The sequence below is a fragment of the Clinocottus analis genome, unplaced genomic scaffold (genome assembly GCF_023055335.1).
Source record: "Clinocottus analis isolate CAN_PGR_092001 unplaced genomic scaffold, fCliAna1.0.p SCAF_44, whole genome shotgun sequence".
Classification (NCBI taxonomy): domain Eukaryota; kingdom Metazoa; phylum Chordata; class Actinopteri; order Perciformes; family Cottidae; genus Clinocottus; species Clinocottus analis.
Window position 1 is genome coordinate 735,273 of NW_027176198.1, and position 21,767 is coordinate 757,039.

Below are 21,767 nucleotides of genomic sequence, written 5' to 3' on the forward strand. Positions count from 1 at the left end.
CATCAGTTTGCTGCGATACACTTTGCAATGAATTCTTCACCTAACAGATTTAGACTTTGCTGACGTCGACTTTATTTGATCATTTTAGCCACGACTTCTGATGCTTGCAAGAGCCAAAATGACCTCCCAGCTTATCCACACAAGTGTCTGTGGTGTGCGTGGCAGATTTCTTGATCATCCACAATACAATTAACAAAGAAATCCGTAATAATAGATGTTGAAACAATCCCATTCAATGCCGTGGTGTAAGCTTGAACAAAAACAAAGACGCTTTTGGTATTTTGCAAATGAAGAGAACGTGTTTTATTTGCACACAGAAGACACCGAACACCTCTGAATTCACAGTGACATGAAAAGTAACAGAAGTCCTATAGGTTCACAGGGCTATAAATACGACTTGAGCCCAAATATACCCAAGGTAAACATGCTCTATTCATCACATTACTTTTACAAATACTTTATATTAAACAGCTTTAATATGGGGAGAACGTCCACATTTTCCATATCCGAGGGAGAGAACCTTTTGAAACAACAATAGTCGCATATCGTTGAGCTGATGGAGAGAAAACCAGCTCCTAATCGCAGCTGTGCTGCTTCGCCATTTTAGAAACGATAACTCCGCTTGCGGGCGAGGTGGGCGGCGAGGGGCTCTTGAGCCGCAGCGGCTCGCCCGGCGCCACCAGCGCCACGACGTTCTCCTTCTTGGACAACCAGAAGGCCGGGTAGATGGGCTCCAGGAAGTCGGCCTTGTACTCGTGGATGAGCGTCATGGCGTCGTCCACGCCGTAGAACGCCAGCAGGCCTCGGGTGTAGTCCACGTAGACCCCGATGCGCGTGAACTTCTCCACGGGCAGCGGGGTCTCCACGTCGCTGTGCCAGGCGGAGAAGGTGCGCCCGTTCCACTGGACGCACCAGGAGAAGTTGTTCCCCGTGATGCAGCTGTTGCTCTCGCTGCCCTTGCGGTCGATGCTCTTGTAGGTCAGGCCCACGTGCGTGCCCTCGCCGCTGACGTCGGCCTCGAAGTAGTGCCGGCCCAGGTAGAAGCTCTCCGTCGCCAGGACCTGGCGCCAGTTCTCGAACCTCTCGGGCTGGTCCGGGTACGGATGCTGCCAGGGCGTGGTGTTGGTCACCTTCCTGTTCTCCTCCGTCAGCCTCAGGAACTTGTGAGCGGTGTCGCAGTCGAAAGTCACGTGGGCGACATCTGGGAGAGGATTGTGAAAGAGTCTGTTTAGTCACGTTGTTTGTTTTCAATCTATTCATAGATAATACTCAAATATTACATCACACATCATTTAGCTGAGGCTTTTATCCAAAGAGACTCACGATAAGTGCATTCAACCGTAAACAATTTCTTCAATAAAGTTAAACTACAAAGTGCTATCAGTAAGCATTATATGTAAGTATCATGACCATACAAATATACACATTAAAATATGAACAAAACACTCACACTTAAGGAAGTCTGCGTGTGTCTTTGGCTCCGGTAACGTCATGTTGTGTTTGGCTGCAACAATTTCGTGAACGGTCGTCTTTATTCCCATTTTGTCTGCGAGAGAAGAAAGACTAGTTTCAGCCTCTGGTCACAGTCGCCGCACAAACAAGTGTGTGTGTGTGTGTGTGTGTGTGTGTGTGTGTGTGTGTGTGTGTTTAAGTTTCTGTGTGAGTCATGAGGCTCTCAGGTGGTTTGTACTGTAAGCATCTGCATTCAGGCACAACAACAAAAGATGTGACACACAGGCTGCAAATTCTCCACTCAAGTGAACTGGTTCCTTCGAGTCTCTCTGTAACCTGGAGGATTCCTGCAGCGCGTGACGGCCGTGAATCACCTCCGACGCCCAGAAACTATTTACTTTTTCTGCTGTTTGTTTTTTTGCCCATTCATTTAATTGTCCTGCTAATGTCACTCAAACTAGCTTCAATGCATTCAGTTCTAAGTGATTTAACTGAGTTTATGTCAGATTCTTAGATTATTTTAACATTGTTTGTGACAAGTGGGGTCAAACTAAGCTAGATAATTTATGTACTATTACTATTATAATTTACTTAGTTTGCCGTTAACACAAGTCATCTGTACTAATTAGCTAGCTAGCTTCTAGCAAACAATTCAACTATCTAGCTTAATAAAACTAGCTAGCTTCTACAAACAATTCAACTAGCTAGCTTAACAAAACAAATTAGCTTATTGGAAACAATTCAACTATAGCTCAGGCGGTCACGCAGAAATCCCCCCCGTGCTTCTTCCTCTCACCGCTCGTGCACGTCTCTTTGACCTTCTCGATGTAGGACGACACCAGCATGGCGCACAGCTCCTGCGTGGAGTCCACGATCACGCGGCTGAAGGAGTTCAGACGGTCCGTCAGGCCGATGTAGACGCCGGGCAGAGAGATGTCTGTGGCCTCCTTCTTCCACTCTGAATACTCCTGGAGCACGAACACATAGGCCATTAGGCACACAACACACACACACACACACACACACACACACACACACACACACAGTTAGCTAGTTTTCTTAAACTATCACGTTTAATTGTTTGCTAGAAGCGAATTGGTTTCGTTAAGCTAGCTAGTTTAATTGTTTGCTAGAAGCTAATTAGTTTTGTTAAGCTAGCTAGTTTAATTGTTTACTAGAAGCTAATTACTTTTGTTAAGCTAGCTAGTTTAATTGTTTGCTAGAAGCTAATTACTTTTGTTAAGCTAGCTAATTGAATTTTTTGCTAGAAGCTAATTACTTTTGTTAAGCCCGCTAGTTTAATTGTTTGCTAGAAGCTAATTACTTTTGTTAAGCCCGCTAGTTTAATTGTTTGCTAGAAGCTAATTACTTTTGTTAAGCTCGCTAGTTTAATTGTTTACTAGAAGCTAATTACTTTTGTTAAGCTCGCTAGTTTAATTGTTAGCTAGAAGCTAGCTAGCTGTTTGTGAAGAAATAATTAGTACAAATGACTTGTGTTAACGGCAAACTAAGCAATTATTTTGCTTATTTACCTGTAAGAAGTCCACGTCGTTCTTGTTCTTGGAGAGCTTCTCCATCTGGCCCTGCGTCTTCTTCAGCTCCGTGCACCTCTGCTCCAGGTGCACCCGGATGCCCTCGGCCTGCCGCAGCGCCTGCTTCTCCTCGGCCTCCAGGATCTCCGTCACCTCCCGCTTGGCGCGCTCCATCACCGCCTGCAGCTCCTCGAACTGGCTCTCGATCACCGCTCGCACCTCCGTCACCGAATTCTGCGAAGGGGCAAGAAGGGAAGGGGCAAGAAGGGAGGGGGGCAAGAAGGGAGGGGGAAGAAGGGAAGGGGCAAGAAGGGAGGGGGAAGAAGGGAGGGGGAAGAAGGGAAGGGGCAAGAAGGGAAGGGGCAAGAAGGGAGGGGGAAGAAGGGAAGGGGCAAGAAGGGAAGGGGCAAGAAGGGAAGGGGCAAGAAGGGAGGGGGCAAGAAGGGAGGGGGGCAAGAAGGGAGGGGGGCAAGAAGGGGGACGTTTCAGAGTTTGAGATGAGGTGGGGTGGACGGCGGCGTTCTCTGCATTCCTGGAGGAGGCGATGCATGTCTAACGCACCCGGCAGGTAAACAGGTGCAGGAATGCGCGGCCATGGTAACGTTACATAACCACATGTTGACACACCGCCGCATGGACACCATCCACGGCCTCGCGGAACCAAACCTCACCTCAGGCTGCAGCGGCTGCGACAGTCATTAATGTAATAGTTCAATGTTGCTGGTGAATGAGTGAATGTAAGAAAACATGTGATCTCAGCCAGCCAATCAGAAGCGGTTCCCCGTCCTGTGTCACGTGCTCGTGAGAATAAACCGCTCGTGGTTTGAGGACTGCATTTGCAAAGGTGTGCCAGCAGAAATAGATTAGCAAAAGAAGAAGTCGTTGCCTTTCTGGCCAGTTGCCCGTGAATCGTTGCAACTGGCAACTTCTAAACTGGCTCACTTCAGGAAGTCACAGAGTTTTTCAGTAGCGACTAAATCTAGTACGATAAGAAGTACGATTTAAAGACCAGTTAGCTCGCTGGTTTGTTCATTCCATAGCTGGATAGTAAACATGCCATTTAACGCAGAATGGGCTTTTATTTTGGCGGGACATTCTTAAAGAGACAGGCGCGAAAAAAAACGGGGCGTTCCCAGGTATATTCACACAGACGGGATGAGAAAAATAAATCGTTTTTGGGAACGTTAGAGCGCGTGAACCCGTTCTGCTGGAAACCAGAGTGACGCGTCTCCTCTAATTCAGAGTTGTGAGTCACTGGTGTGTGTGTGTGTGTGTGTGTGTGTGTGTGTGTGTGTGTGTGTGTGTGTGTGTGTGTGTGTGTGTGTGTGTGTGTGTGTTTACCTCGATGGACACCGTGTTGAGCTGCAGCTTGTTGATGGCGTTCTCTCCGGCCGTCACCGTCTTCAGCATCTCGCCGTGCTTCTCCCTCAGTTCCTTCTGCGGACACGAGGAGAGAGAACAGAGTTCAGCGTGAAGGACGCAGATTAAAGCGTGTGGAGAGCATGTAGCATGACGTAAGCATGTAGCATGATGTAGACATGCGGCGTATGTCAGCATGTAGCATGATGTCAGCATGTGATACTTGAAGCAAACATGTGGGCCGTTTCTTCAGAAAAGTGTTTTTAACCCAGCTTCCTGTCTTCTCTCTGTGGAGGAGAGATATTGGTCCCACTTCCTGTTCCTCTCTGACGTTTGTAGTTTATTTGAAGCGTGTTTTGTTGGTCTGAATTCCTGGCAGGTCGAGGCGGCGCCCCGCTCTCCAGGAGGATTCCTGTGCGGTAACTTTCGGCCCTGAAGGGAAACCTTTTGTCTTCAGGAGCAAAACCTTCCAGTGGGTTTCAAACCAGAACGCAGACTTTTATTCATGGACCGTCCTTCTGGGATTCCCTCCCTCCTCTTCGTCACAACAACCGAACCACTGATATATTTAGCAGATCCAAAGTTCACAAGTTTCAGTTGTAATCGTAACGTTCATGATTTCCACACAAAGTAATGGCAGCAGTTCAAAAGCAGACGATCTTCAGCTTCATTTCCTCCAAATGTTTAATCTCCTCCGTTCAGAGAGAAGTTGTTTGTGAGCTTCTGCGCTCAACGTCAGTGGAAGTTAAATGTAAAAGAGATAAGTCGGTGAGGTGTTCAGAGAGAACAACATCTCCATAATCAGCTCTGTGTTTCTGCCCCAACAGGCCTCCAGCGCGACTCTGACGCGTTCGGTTCAATCTCGGATGATTTGTAGTTTCACACGAGGCCGAAGAAAAAAACCTCTGCAGCTGAAAACCTAAAACCCTGAAGCGGTGAAGCGTGAAGCGGCACTGTGACACATGTTGTTGTTGTTATTGTGGGTTTTAAAAGCTGCTCATCGATCTGGGCGGAGACATTAGCTGAGGTTTATGTTCATGAACATTATGTTTGTGTCGCAGATTGAACAGAATCCTCTGAATCCTCAAAGACTCTTCAGGTCGTCTGGATGAAACTCATATTCTGTCCACTGCAAAACAAATTTTAAAAAAAACATTTTGAAACCAGATTCTGAAGTTTTGACTCTCCAAAGACGGCAGCTAAGCCCCGCCCCCTGACCTCAGCTCCCTGCAGCCCACACTGCCACGACCTGCACTTCATCTTTGTCAAAAACTGGTACAAAATGTGAGAAGAGTCTTCTGGGAACTCGTGTGATGTTTTCCAGGACGAAGAGTCGACCTGTCGCCTCCAGTCGACTCTTCTTCTGAGAGGCGACGCCGCCGGGTTGTTCAGAAGCGCTTGAGCTCATCGCTCGTAAACCTCGTGGCGTCTCCCTCCTGCTCGCCGCCTCGGCCTCCTGACGCCGTTAATGAAGCCGCTGCAGGTTCCCAGACGGCTGGAGGATGAATTATCTGGTTCGTCACGCCGAGCGAGCCGGCGGCTCGAGGCCCGTCGCGGCGGCGCTGAGGTCAGAGCGACCGCCACGCCGGGTTTAAGAGCTCAGCCGTGATCATCTCGTCCTGTCAGTCTCACATGACTCTGAGTTCAGACGGATTACTGCAAACTAACGAGTCTGCAGTCGTGATATTTTGACTCTTTTGATGTCGGCCGACTGTGTTTACTCCTTAAAGCCTCTAACGGGCTCACATTCACCACCAGATCTATAACACATGGAAGAGGATGAAGCTCTCTGGGTCACATGGGACTGCTGGCCAACCAGCGGTTATATAATAATCATACTGGAGCATTAATGTCAGGAAGATGACAAACATGGTGCCAATAATGACTCAGGATGAATAAAGGAGCCTGAAAATCTTAAAAAAATGGGAAACAATGTAACAACAACGAGGTATTATCTCAAAATAATGTCAAAATGTGACATTATTGTTAGATTCTTTATCATTTTAATGACTTCTGGAGGATTTATTAGTGAAATATGATCGTTTAGTCATTTGAAGTTTGTGGACTTATTCAAACTTAACAGTCTTTTAAAGAAAAAGTAAAAGCACACGTCTCTTCTCACAAAGGTTACGGCTCTCTAGCAATTTAAATGAGTTAAATGTGAATCTGTGCATGAGGAGAAAACACAGTTTAACTTCTGATTTCAACACAAAAAGGTCCTTATTCTGTTTTTTCTAAAGTTAAATTGTGTTTTCAGGAGCTTTCAGGATTTCAACTGAGAGAAAACTGAGTCAGGAAGAAGAAACTGATTTTCTTTCTTGTACTTTTGATTTCAACACAAAAAGGTCCTTATTCTGTTTTTTCTAAAGTACAAGAAAGAAAATCAGTTTCTTCTTCCTGACTCAGTTTTCTCTCAGTTGAAACCCTGAAACTCTCCATCTGGTTATGGATCAACACATCACATGTATCACATGTATCACATGTATCACATGTATCACATGTATCACATGTATCACATGTATCACATTCACAGTAAGAAGCAGTCTCCCTGCGTGGACTCGCCTCTATCCGCCGCCGGGCCTCCTCCACGGTGACGGTGTTGTGGCCCCGGTGCTCCTCGGCGACGCAGTCCTGGCAGACGCAGCGCTCGTCGGCGCAGCAGAAGAGCTCCAGGGGCCACTTGTGGCTCTCGCAGGTCCGCCGCTCGATGTCCCGCAGCGGCTCCACCAGCCGGTGGTTCTGGAACTTGGGGTTCTCCAGGTGCGGCCGCAGGTGCGCCTCGCAGTACGACACCAGGCAGGTGAGGCAGGACTTCAGGGCCCTGCAGGGGCTCTCGAAGCAGGAGTCGCACACCACGTCGTCGGGCCCCAGCGGCGGCTCGTCCGGCTGCGGCGCCGGCTCCTCCTCCTCCTCGCCGCCGCCGCCGGGCTTCTCGGGGTCCTCTGACTCCTTCAGGTCGTCCAGGATCTTGGTCTCCTCCGCCGCCGTCGAGTCCGGCTCCTCTTTGCTCCGGATCACCGCGGGCTCGGTCCCGTTCCGCTCGGGGCCCCCGGGCGGGCCGGGCTTGCCGGGGCCCCCGGGCAGGGGCCCCTCGCCGCCGCCGCCACCGACCCCGTTGCAGGAGCCGCCCACGGAGCCGACGGCGCTCTGCACACCTGAGCCCGGCTGCTGGGAGCCGGGAGCCGCTGCAGCCGCTGTGTCTGCCATGTCTTCAGCTGCTGTCACTCTCTTCCTCTCCTGCTCTCTCTTTTTATCTCCTCTCGCTCTCTCCCTCTCTCTCTCTCTTTCTCTCTCTCCCTCTCTCTCTCTCTCTCTCTCTCTCTCTCTCTCTCTCTCTCTCTCTCTCTCTCTCTCTCTCTCTCTCTCTCTCTCTCTGAAGAGAAATAACTGGCTGAGCCACTTTTAGTAGTTCCTGATCTCACTGAGGAGGCAGGACGGCCACACCTCGAGGATGTGAAGCGGCCTAGAGTTTCAGTAAGAAAAGCTCTGTCTCCGCCCCCTTTTTACAGACACACACACTCACACACACACATGCTCACACACACACAGACGCACACACACTCCCCGGCAGCAGAGAGCAGCCACAGGGTGGAGCCCCCGCCAGCGGCTCAGTGGTGTAGAGTTGCACATCCCCCATCATGCATTGTGTTCTTCAACATGTGGAGTGTAACTTTTTGTTGTTGCTGTGCAGATGTTTGTCGCCTCCTCGGCGTCGGGAGGCGCAGGACGCCGTCATCTCTCCGGCTTCCTGTCTGACGTCACGTGAGCTCCAAAGTTCAAGAGAGAAACAAACACAGAGAATCAACAGATGAGTGATTCAACAGACTCACTGTGACGCGCCGCGGGAGTCATGTGATCAATCACATGCGGGCTCAGCCAATCAGAGACGTGGGCGTGGCCCCGCAGCTTCCAACACATAAACAATGAAGAAGCACTAAAGTACTTTATAGAGAGAAAGAGACGTTTAAAAAGTAATACAAGGAATGTTAAAGGAGCAGCCAGAGGATTATATCTATAAATAAAATAACGACGTCATCCTCGTTTGTTTATCAGTTACAGATGTTCTCAATAATCAATACCTTTAATTAACTTAATGAGGTGATACAACATCAACAACAACGTCAGTCTGTCTCTCTGATAAACACATGATGAGGTCATCGCTCTGTAGGATTTTTATTTATTTATTTAAACACATTGGACTTTTCCACAGATTCAGAAGCAGAATATTTGGATCGATTTGACTTCAAAATGCCAATAAGTTATTCTTATTGTACAAAAAGTGCTTGAAACAGTCGTGAAGTGCTTGTGAAGTGGTTAATGTTGTATTATATATATGTATATATGTATATATATATATATATATATATATATATATATATATATATATATATATATATATATGTGTGTATATATTTCTGTTTTTTATATTCTACTGTTGTGCTTAGTTTTTCAACCTTTGACATGAAATCATCATTTATTTTTTTTCTGCAAGAAATGAGTTTCTCAGACTTTGATCCTCTGAATGCAGTCGAAACCAGTCGAAACCAGTTGAAACCAGTCGAAACCAGTCGAAACCAGTCGAAACCAGTTGACCTCTTCTTCATAACAGACCTCAAGTCTCACAATCGAGTCTTTTTGGTTTAAACTCTGATATTTATCAAAACACCTCAAACAAAGAAAAGCAGGATTCATTCATCTCCTCGTGTGAGACGACAACGAATCTTCCTCTCGTCCTCTCCCTCTCGTCCTCTTCCTCTCGTCCTCTTCCTCACTGCACCCCCACCAGCTCGGTGATGGGCGGGACGAGCACCATGAGCTCCTGGTAGCGGTGGAAGAAGAGCGAGAGGCGGGACAAGTAGCCGTCCTCGTGGTACGGGAGCCGCCGCTCGCTCAGGTAGCGCGACACCACGGGCTTCACCTGCAGGGCAGCACAGAGGTCAGACAGAGGTCAGATCACAGAGGTCAGACACAGAGGTCAGCTCACAGCGCCGCTGGACCTCGCCACAAGAGGCCGCCAAAGGTTCCTCACTAGAACGCCTCAACTGTTCGTATTCAACGGAAGCTAATGAAGCTTTGGTACCTTCAGGCACATGTTGTCGGACAGCGAGGGGAAGAGGTGGTGCTCCACGTGGCAGTTGATGAGCGAGTGTCCGAACAGCCGGTCCAGCAGCGGGTTGCGCGGCAGGTTCAGGACCCCGTGAGTCATCTGGTAGATCCTCTTGGGCCGGCTGGTCGGGGAGAACATGTCCAGGCCGATGTGCTGCCGGCAACACAGACTCAGTTTGGTTAAAAGAGTTAACAAGAGATGCTAACAGAAAGCTAACACAAGAGACGCTAACAGAAAGCAAAAGTATATATACATATATATATAGTTCAGGGCTCCAGGACGGACCGGGTTCCCATCACGACCCCCCAGAGAGAACAAACGTTCTCGCTCTTGTTGGACCCTTCACATGCAGAACCTGCGTTCTCTCATCTTTCTTCCACACTTTGATCAGAACAATGCACAATGAGCTGGAAAGCGGCGCATGAGTGGCTCCTTTCATGTCCGGCTGGTTCCTGACATGAGCGGCCTTCACCTAATCGCCGGGAGTCGAACCCGCGGGCCCGGCTCCGTCTGGAGGGGAAGCTAGTGTTGAAGAGCACGTAGTCTTCACCCACATCTCCTGTGTAGACATTTTGCCTTTTTAGCTAAAAAGCTTTTTGTCGAATTTTTTTGTGCTTTTTAGCGTTTTTAGAGTTTTTAGCGTTTTTAGCATTTTTGCGACAAAAAGTTAAAAAGCAAAAAAACAACAACAATTTTTAGCTTTTATTTTTTTTTTTGATTTTTTAGCTATTTTTAAAAATAGCTAAAAAAGCAACTATTAAAAAAAATTTTTTTGTTTGTTGCTTTTTATAGCTAAAAAAAAAAAAAAAAGCGTGGCTTTTCCGTGGCTTTTTTTGGGGGTCGGATTTTTTGCCCGTTGGAAAATTTGCTTTTTCACAACCATTTGCGTCCGTTCATCGACTTTACATGAAATCTACTCGCGGCACTAATTCTCAACTCTTCTGGTGTGAACGCAGCTTATGAGGATTCCCATCAGCCTCAGCTGCACTTTTATGTCGGTACATTTGTCTTTAAATGGCCGTATCACACAAACGTATCTATCTCTAGCGTTAGCATGCTAACAAGCAGACGCTCTACCTACTAAACGCCAGCCTGTTAGCGTGTAGCCTGCAGGCCGCCTGCGTCCCGCTCACCTGGAAGATGTTGACGTGGATGTACGGCACGGAGAACATGGCTCTGCAGGCGAGCATGCACAGCAGCGCGCTGAGCGGCGACAGGAAGCCGGACACGTGGATCAGCAGCCAGTACTGCGAGTACAGGCCCAGCGACACCATCAGCACGGTCCGGACCACCAGGGCCGGGGCGTGTCCTCTGAGGTGAGCTGCACACACACACACACACACACACACACAAACCAACAGAGAATCACACGCATGAGAATAAACTCACAGGGACGCGAGAGCGGCGAGGTGACGGGGCGGCTTGAACAGGATCACAGCATCAGAGGAACCGCTCTCAACTTCACGCCGATAATCACATTTCATGTTGAAGTATGCGAGCAGACTTATTCAACCCGTCCGTCTCTTCTCCTGCGGGCCTTCTTGCCGCCTCCTTACCGAGTGCGACCAGCGGGGTGATGATGGGAATGGCCAGCGGCGCGACGAACAGGTAGACGGCGCGCGGCAGGCAGGGCACCTTCCACACGCTGGAGTCGCCCAGCCCCACCACGTTGGTGTGCGCGTGGTGCATCTTAATGTGGCCTTGAATGCCGGCCTGCGCCGAGAACGAGCCGCAGATCTGAGTGGACGAACACAGGGACACATGCTGATGTTTGTTTTTCAAATGAAACATGCAAATAATGCAAACGACCAAACATGAGACAACGGCATCGGCAGGCTCTGTTCCTGTGTTCCTGCGCTGTTTGCTGTGATAAGCAGCCGCAGCCAAAGCACGAGGTCAAAGAGCGGCGGCGCTGTTTGTTTCTGCTGAAGAGCCTCGACAGTTCACTGACTTCAGCCGAGAGGTTATTAGATGTCACAACACGCGGCTGATTCACAGCCTCAGACACGTCATCCACTCTGTAAAACATCTGTTCCTGCACCAGCCGGCAGTAAAAGTTACGTCACCTTATCTGCAACTTTTAAGATGGTTTTTGCTTTTTGACTGTATTTTTAACGCTTTCAAATGAATTGTTAATACATCTTGTTTTCTTCTGCATTATGTTTTGATGTTTCAATGGTTTCATGTGAAGCACTTTGAGTCTCCTTGTTGTTGAAGTGTGCGTCACAAATAACTAGCTGTTTCCCTCCGTTTACAGTCTTTGTGCTAAGCTAAGCTAAGTGGCTGCTACACGTTTGCAGCGAAACAAATAAATGTTCCCCAAATTTAAAAAATAAACGGGCACTTCTGTCTGAGGCGGCGACACAGCGGCAACAAATATGAAATATAATGTTTTAGTTTCGCCCGTCACGTGTTTGTGTTTCGCTGCGTTGCATCAGAGTCCCTGCTGCTCGCGCCTTTGCCGCTTTGCCGCTCGCCGCTTTGCCGCTTTGCCGCTCGCCGCTTTGCCGCTCGCCGCTTTGCCGCAGCGCTTGGACGGCGGCCCTTCCGGGCGTTGAACCTTCCTCACCTCGATGAAGAAGACGGCCCAGAACTTGGCCCAGGCCGGCGACTCGCTCAGCGACCCGTGGCTCGCCAGGTGCGTCCCTTTGAAGGTGATGACGGCGTGGGCCACGCCCATCAGCAGCACGCCCGCCGAGAACCACACGACCCGAGAGGAGCTCAGCAGCAGGAACGCTGCCGTTCAGAACAGAGGATTCTTATCAGCGGCGTGACGAGTTTTCACCTCATATACTTTGCATAAAGAGCCGGGATGTGAACCTGAAGCCGTCAACAACACCACTAAACAGGATGTGGGTCGTTTTTCAGCTGAACAAGAGGAGTCTGCGGGTTCAGTTACCTACTTCTCATGTATTTAAGTATGTTATGGTATTGTATTGTGTCGTGTTGTGCTGCAGAGCTTTGCACTAAAGTGTTTGTTGTTGCATTGTATAGGTTTTTGCCCACTAAGTAAAGGCTTTTAGGCCTCTAAGTAAAGGCTTTTAGGCCTCTAAGTAAAGGCTTTTAGGCCACTAAGTAAAGGCTTTTAGGCCTCTAAGTAAAGGCTTTTAGGCCTCTAAGTAAAGGCTTTTAGGCCTCTAAGTAAAGGCTTTTAGGCCACTAAGTAAAGGCTTTCAGGCCACTAAGTAAAGGCTTTCAGGCCACTAAGTAAAGGCTTTCAGGCCACTAAGTAAAGGCTTTTAAGCCTCTAAGTAAAGGCTTTTAGGCCTCTAAGTAAAGGCTTTTAGGCCTCTAAGTAAAGGCTTTTAGGCCTCTAAGTAAAGGCTTTTAGGCCTCTAAGTAAAGGCTTTTAGGCCTCTAAGTAAAGGCTTTTAGGCCTCTAAGTAAAGGCTTTTAGGCCTCTAAGTAAAGGCTTTTAGGCCTCTAAGTAAAGGCTTTTTGGCCTCTAAGCAGACTGAAGTGGACTTTTTTAAGGATCATACAGCAGTGAGGATCCTCCGGCTTCAGGTGACACATTTCCCTCCTAACTCAATAAAACTTTATTATTCTGCACCTCGTATTTCAGAGCGGACTATTTGGAGGCGATAAGTCAGGCGCTCTGTGATACTCGATGACAGACGCCTCCTCGGGGACTAAACCCGGCCCGGCGGTCAGGGATCGACGCCGTGACCCCCTGAGAGGGAAACTCACCAAATTATGCAAAACTGAGAGAACGCTGCGATAATGCAGACACAACGAGCTGTTAGTTCTGCGTCAGGATGTCGTTAGACAACGACTCGGCTGAGAGGAGGACATTTGAGCACATGTATAATATTACAAACTTCATAATAATGTCAATGAAATTCGACTGCTTCTTTCACAGTAAACTGCATTTTGGGAGTTCTGACTGCAGTTTGAAGACTTCACTTTGAAGACTTCATTTTTCATTATTTGCTGACATTTTATAGACTTTAAGAGAACAATATAGAACAACAAAGGTAAAAAATCACCATATTTGTAGACATTTTATCTTGAAATGTCCCTTTGGACTTGTGCAGAGTGTTATCAGCCGGTTTATGATCGTGTGTTGAAAAACATAATTATCTCGCTGAAGGAAATTGCACATTTTGCTGCACTGTAACATACAATATGTTCTCCATTCAAAGTGATGGAAGTCGACCCTGTGACCTTGTCAGAGTGAAGGTCACAGGGTCGGCGCTCTCACCGGGGGGCAGGCAGAGGAACGCCGCCGCCAGGATGCTGCAGTCCACCCCTCTCCGCTCCCACCAGCTGCTGCCCTGCACCGCCTCCTGCACCAGCCGGGTCAGCTCCATCATCGGCGACTCTCCGTCGTCCTTCCTCGCCTCCGGCGCCTCCTCCCCCGTCCTCCTGCGTCCTCCTCCTCCTCTCTCCGGCCCGTCCTGCATGCTGGCTCCCGGTGCTGCTGCTGCTGCGTGCTCCTCCTGTGCAGTGCGCCGGCGGGCTGAGCGCAAAGTCCTCGGGTCGAAGGGAGCGTTGCAAAATCACCTAGAGGCAAGAAAGAAAAGGGAGAGCAATGTGAGCGAGGGCCAGCTCCTCCTCCTCCTCCTCCTCTTCCTCCTCCTTCACCTTACTTGGATTTATTGTCCCAGACCCTCAGATGTGAGCTTTGTCCCGTGACATGAAGGGAAAATCCTCAATTTTTTCCACACGGCCGCTCTAAACTGCAGCCGGTGAAGCTCCACTTCTCCTCCTCTCTGGTGTCTCATGCATTCTGCATGCCGCTCGCCCTCTGCTCTAGTGTTTCTCTCCTCTCCTCCTCCTCCCGCTCCTCCCTTTCCTCCCTCCTCCTCATCCCGTAACCTTGGCACATGTCCTGGGAAAAGAGAGGGAGAATGGAAGAGTAACAGCAGTCCATTCTTCCCAAAGGGCGAGAGGTTCAGAGGGGAAACGGAGGAGATGCTGCTGTGCAAGAATGTGCCCGATTATATATATATATATAAATATATATATATGTGTATGAGGTGTCAGTTGTTTTCTGGAGAGAGGCCAGTGTTCGTGACCATGCAGGTCACAGTATCCTCTGTGTGAGTGTTTGTTCACTCTAAAGGACAGCCGATCCTGCCGGGAAGGGAACATTAGAGCCACCAGGCTGTCAGCCAGCTTCTCCCAGCTCCTCCTAGCTCCTCCCACATCCTCTTAGCTCCGCCCACATCCTCCCACATCCTCTTAGTTCCTCCCACATCCTAAATCAATAATATTCACACGCAAAAAACAATAATAATTTCACTTTAATATAACAAAAGATACTTACAGTTGTTGTGGAAACATCTTCAAATACAAAAAACTTTTTAAAATCTTTTTTACCAAAACAAAATGAACATTCATGCAAACTCACATGCAGACAGACAGACAGACAGACAGACAGACAGACAGACAGACAGACTTGCAGTCGCCCCGGTTAATGTCAGATAACAGCGTTATCTGCAGGCGCTCACACAACCTTCCGCTGTGTTTACTGTGTCATATTGTTATCAGTCATATTGTTTATGTGCCGTGGAGTAAAATAACATGTTTAAAGTGATACAGCTGCACAATGGAGACATAATAATAAACAGGGTATTCAAAGGGTACAGTCACTGATACATTCATTGACACATGAATTAATACAGGATGCAACATAATCACGTGTTTGTACATGTGGCAAAAACTTTCCCGTGAAATGTCCATGAGGTCTTTTCCAGGTTATCTCCTCTCACGCTACGTGGGTTCATGATGGCGTCACGTTATCCTGGAAATAAATAGAGGAGAAACAACGTTACGCATGACTTTACTCTGATAAAACAACATGCAATGAAACTTAAATGACTCTCATCCCCCTCGTTGTATCACGGCTCGCCACTAGATGGTGCCATTCAGCCGGGAAAAAGGGCCTTGACGCAAAACCCACGCAGGTGTCTCTCTGCTCTGCTTTAGTTTATCTGGTGAGAACAGAGAGCGGTGTCTTCCTTACAACACTGACCTTCAGAGCTCGGTGTCCTCGATGGCCTCCGGGTCGTCTATGGCGTCCAGGCGTCTCCTGCAGGCCTCCAGGAGCTTCTTCCTGGGGCCCAGAGGGACGTGGATGCCGGCGAGGTCCTGATCCGAGCAGAGCAGCAGCGCCGGCAGGTCGATCTTCTCCCTCCCGAAGATCTGCATGAACTCCCCGAGGCCTTGAGAGGCCAGGAAGGTCTCCAGAGGGCTGTTCTCCTCGTCCAGCCCTCCTTCCTCCTCCTCCTCCTCCTCCCAGGGCGACTCCTCTCTCTCCTGCAGGCTCAAGGCGCTGCCCACGCTGTCCTCGTCGAAGCTCGGCGAGCGCCGGGGCAGACGCCCCCGCAGGCGGACGTTGGGCGCCCGGCCCGCGGGCTCGCTCCCCACCACGCTGCCTTCGTCCCGAGCGCCGGCGCCGAACGCGCCTCTGCTCAGGTAGGTCCTCCTGAACACCATGGTGCCGAGCCCGGGCCGCGTGAACAGGGAATCGCGCCCGGAGTCGCCGCTGGTCTCCGAGCACGCCGCCTCGTGGAGGCCCGGGTCGCTCATGGCGCGGGAGACGCCGTCGTCGTCGCCGGGGAACATGTCGCGGATGTCGAGGCGCGAGCGCTCCCTGGGGCCGGCGGACGCGCCCGGCCTCAGGAACAGGACGTCGTTGCCGAGCTGCAGGCCAGACAGCGAGCGCACGCTTTTCCTCCCGTCCTCGTAGATCTTGAACGTCCCGTCGACCTGCTTCTTCTTCTCCAGCTTCCTCTGGATCTTGGCCTTGCCCTTGGCTGTAGAGTACAGGGTGGCCTGGAGGGAAGCAGAGACAGGAAGTCAGTTTTATTGTCAAGTCTTCACATGTGCAAACAGACAGAAGATTGAAAGTCTTCTGTCCAACATGAAGTGAATAGTAATAAAGTGCAAAACAGATCTTTAAAAAAAGAGAATAACATAAATTAGGAAAACAATAAAAGACTGAGTCTGAAGAATTACACTGTAAAAAACAACAACTAATTTTACAGAAAATAACTAAATTTTTACAGTGTTTTTTTCACTTTTTCAATTATATACAAAACTCTGTAAAAATTTTATATTACTGTATTATTAATTCTTTTTTTTTTTTTTTAACCGATTTCTAAAATGACATACAAATGCATGTGGGTCCTTTATATTTGATCCAAAAACCCTTTATTTGAATTCACAACTTTATCTAAATTTTAAGGTTTTTGTTGTCAGTAATTTTACTTTTTATTAACGCTTTTCTTTTACAGTGTAGTAAAAACTTCTGTAGCTCATAAACAGCGTTCAAAGAGACTCCTCCAGGAAATAGAAGGTTTCTTTGTCTTTCTAAATAATTAAAATATGCTCCTAAGATGAATAGTCAGTAAAGTCAAAGAACACCTGCGAGTATGGCATGTTGGAGGTGACGGTGTTGAACGTGCTGCCGCTGGTGTAGCTGGAAAAGCTGATGGCGTCCATGTTGTCCAGCGCCGCCGCCGCCGCCTCCTTGGTGAACTTCCTCTCCATGTGCTGCCGGTGCTTCCTCTGCAGCTTCTCGCAGTCTTTGATCCGGCGCTCGGCGGCGCGGAACGCCCGGTCCTTGAGTTTGCCGACCACCTTGGGGTTGAGGGCGATCTGCTTGGCGGCGATGGAGTCCAGGTAGCGGACGCAGTCCATGTGGCCCTTGGCGGCGGCCATGTCCAGCGGCGTGTGGTAGTCGTTGTCCAGACACCACACGTTGGCGCCGAAGGCCACCAGGAAGGACAGGCAGTGGTGGTGGCCGTTGGCGGCCGCCAGGTGGAGCGGCGTGTTGCCCCAGATGTCACACCGGTCCGGGTCGCCTCTGGAAGACAGACGCAGCTCAGCGTGACGGCCATTTTGTTTTCAATCTTCTGTAGTCAAAAGGTAAGAATGAAGCTAAGAGATCAAAGCATGTGTTTCTGTCCCTGTCGGCTGGTAATGAAGCAGAAGCTTCAAAAGCAGAGGAGGACTCTGGGTAACATGACCATCTGCAGCTCTGACTCAGGGATGAAACACAAACTCTTGTTTACCAGAAACACCCACGAGTTCAAGTTCCAGCCGCTCAATGTTTACTGCACTGTGAGCGACTTTGTGTCTGAGTTCATGTTTCGATCTCTATTTCAAGTCTTCTTCAATACAGCGTGATGTTCATTTAGTACATTATGGTCTGTCAGAGTCAAACAGACCATAACAAGGGGATGCTTTAGGGGGCGGGGCTACAAGGTGAGTGACAGATCTCTATGTCGCACTTCCTCAGTCCATATACGGTCACTTTCTGTTCACTGGTTGCAACAAAAAAATATGGCGACGGCCGTAATCCAATATGGCGACAGAGCAGCGGGCGACGCCCACTTCATTTAAATCTCACCCGATTTTGGAAATATGAGAAGTTTGTTTTATTTTGTTGAATAAAGAAGAGGTTTTTGTAACGATTCAAAAGAAAGACAATGAAATCATGGAAGATTCTCTTCTCGCCGTGAGGAAGACATCCGTCACGCTGACCTTTCCCTCTGGCGGCATCAAACCCACGGCGCTCCGCTTCGCCGCTCCCCGTAAACCCGTCATCGTGGTGACGGACGACCTCCACCTTCGACCTTTATCCCCCTCAGTGTTCCCTCTCAGCTTCTGAGTAACTGAACCTCATCGTCTCCGCTGCGTATGTTCATCTGTGACGTTAAAATATGAAGTCATCACCCTCTGACCTCAAGGACACGCGGTGACCTTCCTCTGTAATCAGGCTGTTAAAATGTATTTGATGTGCAGTGCGACGACATCACAGAGGAACATGCTGTTCATCATGTGGATATTAACACATCACTGAGGGATGATATACAACGTAATGTGTGTTTTATGAAGCTGTATTCTTGAGAGTTTAATAGGACAATTTAATATTCATGAACAGCAATCTTCTTCTTTTATTGATATTATAACAGTCAACAGAGAAATATCCTGTGACTTTTGTGTTCATTTAGGTTTTTGGTTGATAAGAAAAATCTACTCAAAATTATCCAAATTATATATATATATATATATATATATATATATATATATATATATATATATATATATATATATATATATATATATATATATATATATATATATATATTATCATAACCCTCTCTTGTATTTTAATATGCACATTAAACAATTCTTTATTATACATGTGTAAGTCCAATATTTACACCCCGGACTATTACAATTCTACAAAACCCAACAACATATATATATATATATATATATATATATATATATATATATATATATATAATATATATATATATATATAAATATATATATATATATATATATAAATATATATATATATATATATATAAATATATATATATATATATATATAAATATATATATATATATATATATAAATATATATATATATATAAATATATATATATAAATATATATATATATATAAATATATATATATAAATATATATATATATAAATATATATATATATATATATATATATATATATATATATATATAAATAATAAAAATACAAACAAGCGATGGTTAAAAGGAGACGTTTTCACGTTCGCTGAATGAGTTCATATCATAATATATTATTATACAAAATAGTAAGTTTCACCTTCATAATAAACTGGAAGCTTTAATAAATGTAATAATTATATATAATATAATATAAGACTCCATTATAAAATAATATAATACACATAGAAGTTGTCTTCCCCTTACTGTTTAAGACTATTAAATAATAATATCATTTTAAAAAACACACAAAAACACACTGGAAATATAAATCTCTATGATATGATAACATAATACAATAAAAACAATAGTTTTCCACCTCACTGGGAGCTACATACTGGAGTAAACCAGTAGTGTTGGACCCTACTGGGAGCTGGCTACATACTGGAGTGACACCAGTAGTGTTGAACCCCTACTGGGAGATGGCTACATACTGGAGTGACACCAGTGTCCCGGGACCCTCGTGACTCACCCTCTGCTCACGATGAGCCGCAGCGTGTCCCGGTTCCCGCGGTACGCGGCCCACAGGGTGGGCGTCATGCCGTCCTCATCCGGGGCATTCAGCTCCTTGCGCGTGGCCTCCTTCAGCGCGTCCAGGAAGCCGTCCCGGGCCGCCCGGTGGCACCGGTCGTCCATGGCGGCTGGCCCGCGGCTCTACGCTCGGCTCGGTCCCATGGAGGTTCTGAAGGTTCTCGAGGTTCTCGAGGGTTCCGCCTCGGTGCCCGGGTTCTCGGTGTTCGGGTTCTCGGTGTTCGGGTTCTCGGTGCTCGGGTCTCTGTGTTCAGTCCGGAGAGGCGGCGGGTCCCGAGCGGGCTGACAGGCTGGTTGCTAGGAGACGGGCACGCGGTGGGCTGGTGGACGGGAAGGGGCGGGGCTATGACGATGAGACACGCCCCCTTTATTGTATAGCGCCAGGCCAATATAAAAAATTATAACTGAAATAAAACAAAAATAAAATAAAATAAAACAATATAAATTGATGAAAAATAAAACTTAAAATAAAAAACAACAAATTAAAAAAAAATCTTGTAAAACATATAAAACAAAAAAAATTCAAATCATATATGTTATAATAAATTACATTTTGCAATGTAATTTATTATAATGTTTCGCATATTCTCCCCATTGTTCCAGGCAGCCACTGATTTATATTCTTGTGTGTTTGTAAAATAAATGTAAATTATTTGTTACATTCATATGCAGATGGCTTTGAATCATCTGCAACTTTCACCAAAAATAATGCAAATGTGTATTTTATATTAGGGAACAGAATGGAAACCAGAGCCGGCCTACCACAGCACATTAAAGAAACATTCAAATGCAGAAACAGAAACAAAGCAATATGGTTATGAAGTACAATACACAGAGACGGAGCGAGCTGAAGCCGCTGATCAGCTGACGGATATCAGCTGCTATGAAGCTGCATTCATGAGTCAGTTCCTGCAGACTGCACGCAAACACTGACTTCCACAGCCCGGGGGCCCGGCTGGTAAACCTTTTCAAAGTAAAACTATAGCTGCAGCGAGAAGGAACATTATCCTCTAAGTGCTTTCACTCAGTCTGCATTGTTTCCACGTGGAACTGGACACGATCAGTTGAAGCTAAAGAAACGGTTCATTATGTCTGCTCCGTCTGTCTGTGTGTGGTAATTCATGTGTCAATGAATGATTGATGGATTGGTGCTTGTAATCAACTCATTAAATACCCTGTTTAATATGTCTCCATTGTGCAGCTGTCTCATTTTAAACATGTTATTTTACTCCACGGCACATAAACAATGGTGACTATTTGTCTGAGGACACAGACGGACTCTCTGCACACATTAAGCACAACGTGAGGTTATGTGAGCTGTGTGTGTGTGTGTGTGTGTCTGTCTGTCTGTGTGTGTGTATGTGTGTCTGTTTGTATGTCTGCTGTATTAATGTGCGTAATCTCAGAGTGATGGAGCTGCTAGGGGCCTCAAACCCATCTCTCCTTGGTGGGAAGACGGAGAGATTGTTATATAAAACTGTAAATTCTAGCTTGTTTCATAAAAAGAAAAGAACCAAACTGCTGTATTTGGATGTATTGAACACCATAAATAATATACAAGGGAAATATATGTTTTGGTGTATGAGTATATCATCTAATTAGCCCCAAATGGATCCAATGGCCCCAATGGGCCCATTGGGGCTATTGGACCCCAATGAGTCCTCTCCTGAATGTTCTCTGTTCTAAACCCTCTCTAACTTTGTTGTGCTTCACTTTATTAAAGTCCTTTACAGAGAGAATGTTCACGTGTTGAATCTTCACATGTTGTGTTATGGTTTGTTAGAGTTGGACTTTACAGCTGCATGATTTCAAACTAATAATCATCCTGAAAGTCATTTTTTTAAGGGCGGACCTGAGACCTTTTAATTTCTTTCTCTGTGTCATCTTCATTTCCTCTTAACCAGTAACATGTGTACCTTTTATTAGAACACTAACACTATTAAACAGTCCTAGTGGCTGCAGAGATACACACTTTTAGTTTGTTAGACATTTAGAGGACAGAATTGGTTAGTTTCCTTTAGCTTTGCTGGAGTGGCAGCAGGTGAAACTAAGGTCGGCGTGGAAAGCAAACACAAGGTTGTTGGTTTTCCTGTGCAAGGTGTGTCGGCGCTAACTTTCTGGATCGTGACCGCTCCTGTGCAGGTACTAGGAGGCGGACCCGCTCTGTGACTCATGCCTCCACATGTTGAGCTGCAGCTTTCACTCGAAGGGCGTCGAGAGAGAGACCTGCAGACCGGACGGAGTCCAGGAAAGAGACCAAAGAGGATTTAAACTAACACC

The 21,767-nt window shown here is 47.0% G+C and overlaps 3 protein-coding genes across 3 annotated transcripts; all 3 read right to left on the reverse strand.

The window, feature by feature from the left end:
* Positions 1-271: 271 nt before the first annotated feature.
* Positions 272-7,570, reverse strand: trim16 (tripartite motif containing 16). Its single transcript, XM_068599307.1, has 6 exons — positions 6,906-7,570; positions 4,326-4,421; positions 2,985-3,218; positions 2,249-2,420; positions 1,451-1,546; positions 272-1,201 (listed from the first exon to the last, which is right to left on the reverse strand). Exons 1-6 carry the CDS (start codon positions 7,548-7,550, stop codon positions 576-578), a joined length of 1,869 nt encoding a protein of 622 aa, XP_068455408.1. The 5' UTR covers positions 7,551-7,570; the 3' UTR covers positions 272-575.
* Positions 7,571-8,749: 1,179 nt separating this feature from the next.
* On the reverse strand, positions 8,750-14,159 carry fads6 (fatty acid desaturase 6). Its single transcript, XM_068599318.1, has 7 exons — positions 14,043-14,159; positions 13,655-13,956; positions 12,020-12,186; positions 11,007-11,187; positions 10,584-10,771; positions 9,424-9,603; positions 8,750-9,261 (listed from the first exon to the last, which is right to left on the reverse strand). Exons 2-7 carry the CDS (start codon positions 13,854-13,856, stop codon positions 9,112-9,114), a joined length of 1,068 nt encoding a protein of 355 aa, XP_068455419.1. The 5' UTR covers positions 13,857-13,956; positions 14,043-14,159; the 3' UTR covers positions 8,750-9,111.
* A 144-nt stretch (positions 14,160-14,303) lies between these two features.
* Positions 14,304-19,730, reverse strand: ush1gb (Usher syndrome 1Gb (autosomal recessive)). Its single transcript, XM_068599317.1, has 4 exons — positions 19,429-19,730; positions 16,825-17,266; positions 15,431-16,233; positions 14,304-15,199 (listed from the first exon to the last, which is right to left on the reverse strand). The coding sequence occupies exons 1-3, from the start codon at positions 19,590-19,592 to the stop codon at positions 15,433-15,435; spliced, it is 1,407 nt and encodes a 468-aa protein (XP_068455418.1). The 5' UTR covers positions 19,593-19,730; the 3' UTR covers positions 14,304-15,199; positions 15,431-15,432.
* Positions 19,731-21,767: the final 2,037 nt, after the last annotated feature.

Bases quoted from the DNA above. Each gene is read 5' to 3' on its own strand.
- trim16 (XM_068599307.1), bottom strand. From the start codon at position 7,550: ATGGCAGACACAGCGGCTGCAGCGGCTCCCGGCTCCCAGCAGCCGGGC. The intron at 3,219-4,325 runs GTAAACACACAC...GCCCCTTCGCAG, and splicing joins TCAACACGGTGTCCATCGAG to AATTCGGTGACGGAGGTGCG. The intron at 2,421-2,984 runs GTAAATAAGCAA...TTCGTGCTCCAG, and splicing joins ACGACGTGGACTTCTTACAG to GAGTATTCAGAGTGGAAGAA.
- fads6 (XM_068599318.1), bottom strand. From the start codon at position 13,856: ATGCAGGACGGGCCGGAGAGAGGAGGAGGAGGACGCAGGAGGACGGGG. The intron at 11,188-12,019 runs GTGAGGAAGGTT...TCGTCCACTCAG, and splicing joins GGGCCGTCTTCTTCATCGAG to ATCTGCGGCTCGTTCTCGGC. The intron at 10,772-11,006 runs GTAAGGAGGCGG...GTGTGTGTGCAG, and splicing joins CACCCCGCTGGTCGCACTCG to CTCACCTCAGAGGACACGCC.
- ush1gb (XM_068599317.1), bottom strand. From the start codon at position 19,592: ATGGACGACCGGTGCCACCGGGCGGCCCGGGACGGCTTCCTGGACGCG. The intron at 17,267-19,428 runs GTGAGTCACGAG...TCTGTCTTCCAG, and splicing joins CGGCTCATCGTGAGCAGAGG to AGGCGACCCGGACCGGTGTG. The intron at 16,234-16,824 runs GTGTTCTTTGAC...GCTTCCCTCCAG, and splicing joins CCAACATGCCATACTCGCAG to GCCACCCTGTACTCTACAGC.